At 64.2% G+C, this 1,042-nt stretch overlaps 1 protein-coding gene across 1 annotated transcript in view; it reads right to left on the reverse strand.

Annotated features, from left to right (window-relative positions):
* Positions 1-605: 605 nt before the first annotated feature.
* The window catches only part of LOC104530437 (N-sulphoglucosamine sulphohydrolase-like), a gene marked incomplete at its 5' end in the record, with an annotated part of 1,564 nt that continues 1,127 nt past the window's right edge, over positions 606-1,042 (reverse strand). Inside the window, one exon of the mRNA XM_010175013.1 lies at positions 606-1,042. Coding sequence (XP_010173315.1) covers positions 606-1,042 — 437 coding nt within the window.

Genomic DNA, 1,042 nt, shown 5'->3' on the forward strand with positions numbered 1-1,042 from the left:
CTGGCTCAGCCCTTGGCCCCTGGCTGAGACCCCCTGGCTCGGTCCCAGTGGGACCACCTGCATCCCTCACAGGCTTCACCCCATTTCCCAGAGTGCCAGGGGACACCCAACCCTTCCTGCAGTCCCAGCCATGCAGTGAAGCCCCTTGGCCCCTCCATCCCTGCTGTCCCCTGGGGACCCTGGACCCCACCACGTGTCTCTGGTTGAGTCTCTGCCACCCAGGGAGGGAGCAGACGCCATCACACTGTACCCCTGCCACCTCCTCGCTGGTACCCACCGGCCCGTTTCCCCCGGGCAGGGCTGCACGGAGCCCTCAGCACCAGAGCTGGCAGGGACCCGCTCAGCTCCAGGACAGACCAGAGAGCTCTCCTCCAGAGTTTATTGAGGAGCAGCTCAGCCCTGCAGCTCCTCTGGGGGAAAATAAAGGTGTGAGGATCCCTGAACACTCCAGGGCCAGGTGGTGTTTGTGGTACAGACAGCAGAGCCTCGCGGTGTCACCCAGGGATGCGGGACTGACCCAGCCAGGGTCCTGCTCGGACCCCCTCGTCCCCACAGGCAGCGTGTGGCTGTCCCATGGCCATGGGGACACCAGGCAGAGCTGTGGCTCACAGCTCGTTGTGCAGCGGCCGGCACTGGGGGCTCAGTTTCTCCTCCAGGACAGCGTCGGGGGCACACACCCAGGGGTCACCCGTGTCCCACTGCCACTTCAAGAGCTGCGCACGAAGCTGCTGGAAGACAGCGGCGTAGCGGGGGTCCAGGGCCAGGTTCTGGCTCTCAGTGGGGTCGTGGCTGCAGTCGAAGAGCTCCCAGCGGTCCCTGTAGTAGTACTGGTGCAGGGTCTTGTTCCAGTGGGTTGGCTGCCCAGCCCTGGTGCGGTTGAGCAGGTCTTGGAAAGTGGGTGAGACGTAGAAGTCCTGGTCGATGGGAAAGGGCATCTTGTAGTTGAGGTTGTGAATGAGGCGGAACTGGTGGTGCTGGATGGCTCGCATGGGGTAGTACATGGTCACCTCGTGGTGGCTCTGGCTGCTGAAGGCGGTGGCCC

Source organism: Antrostomus carolinensis, unplaced genomic scaffold (genome assembly GCF_000700745.2).
Source record: "Antrostomus carolinensis isolate BGI_N321 unplaced genomic scaffold, ASM70074v2 scaffold28239, whole genome shotgun sequence".
NCBI lineage: Eukaryota > Metazoa > Chordata > Aves > Caprimulgiformes > Caprimulgidae > Antrostomus > Antrostomus carolinensis.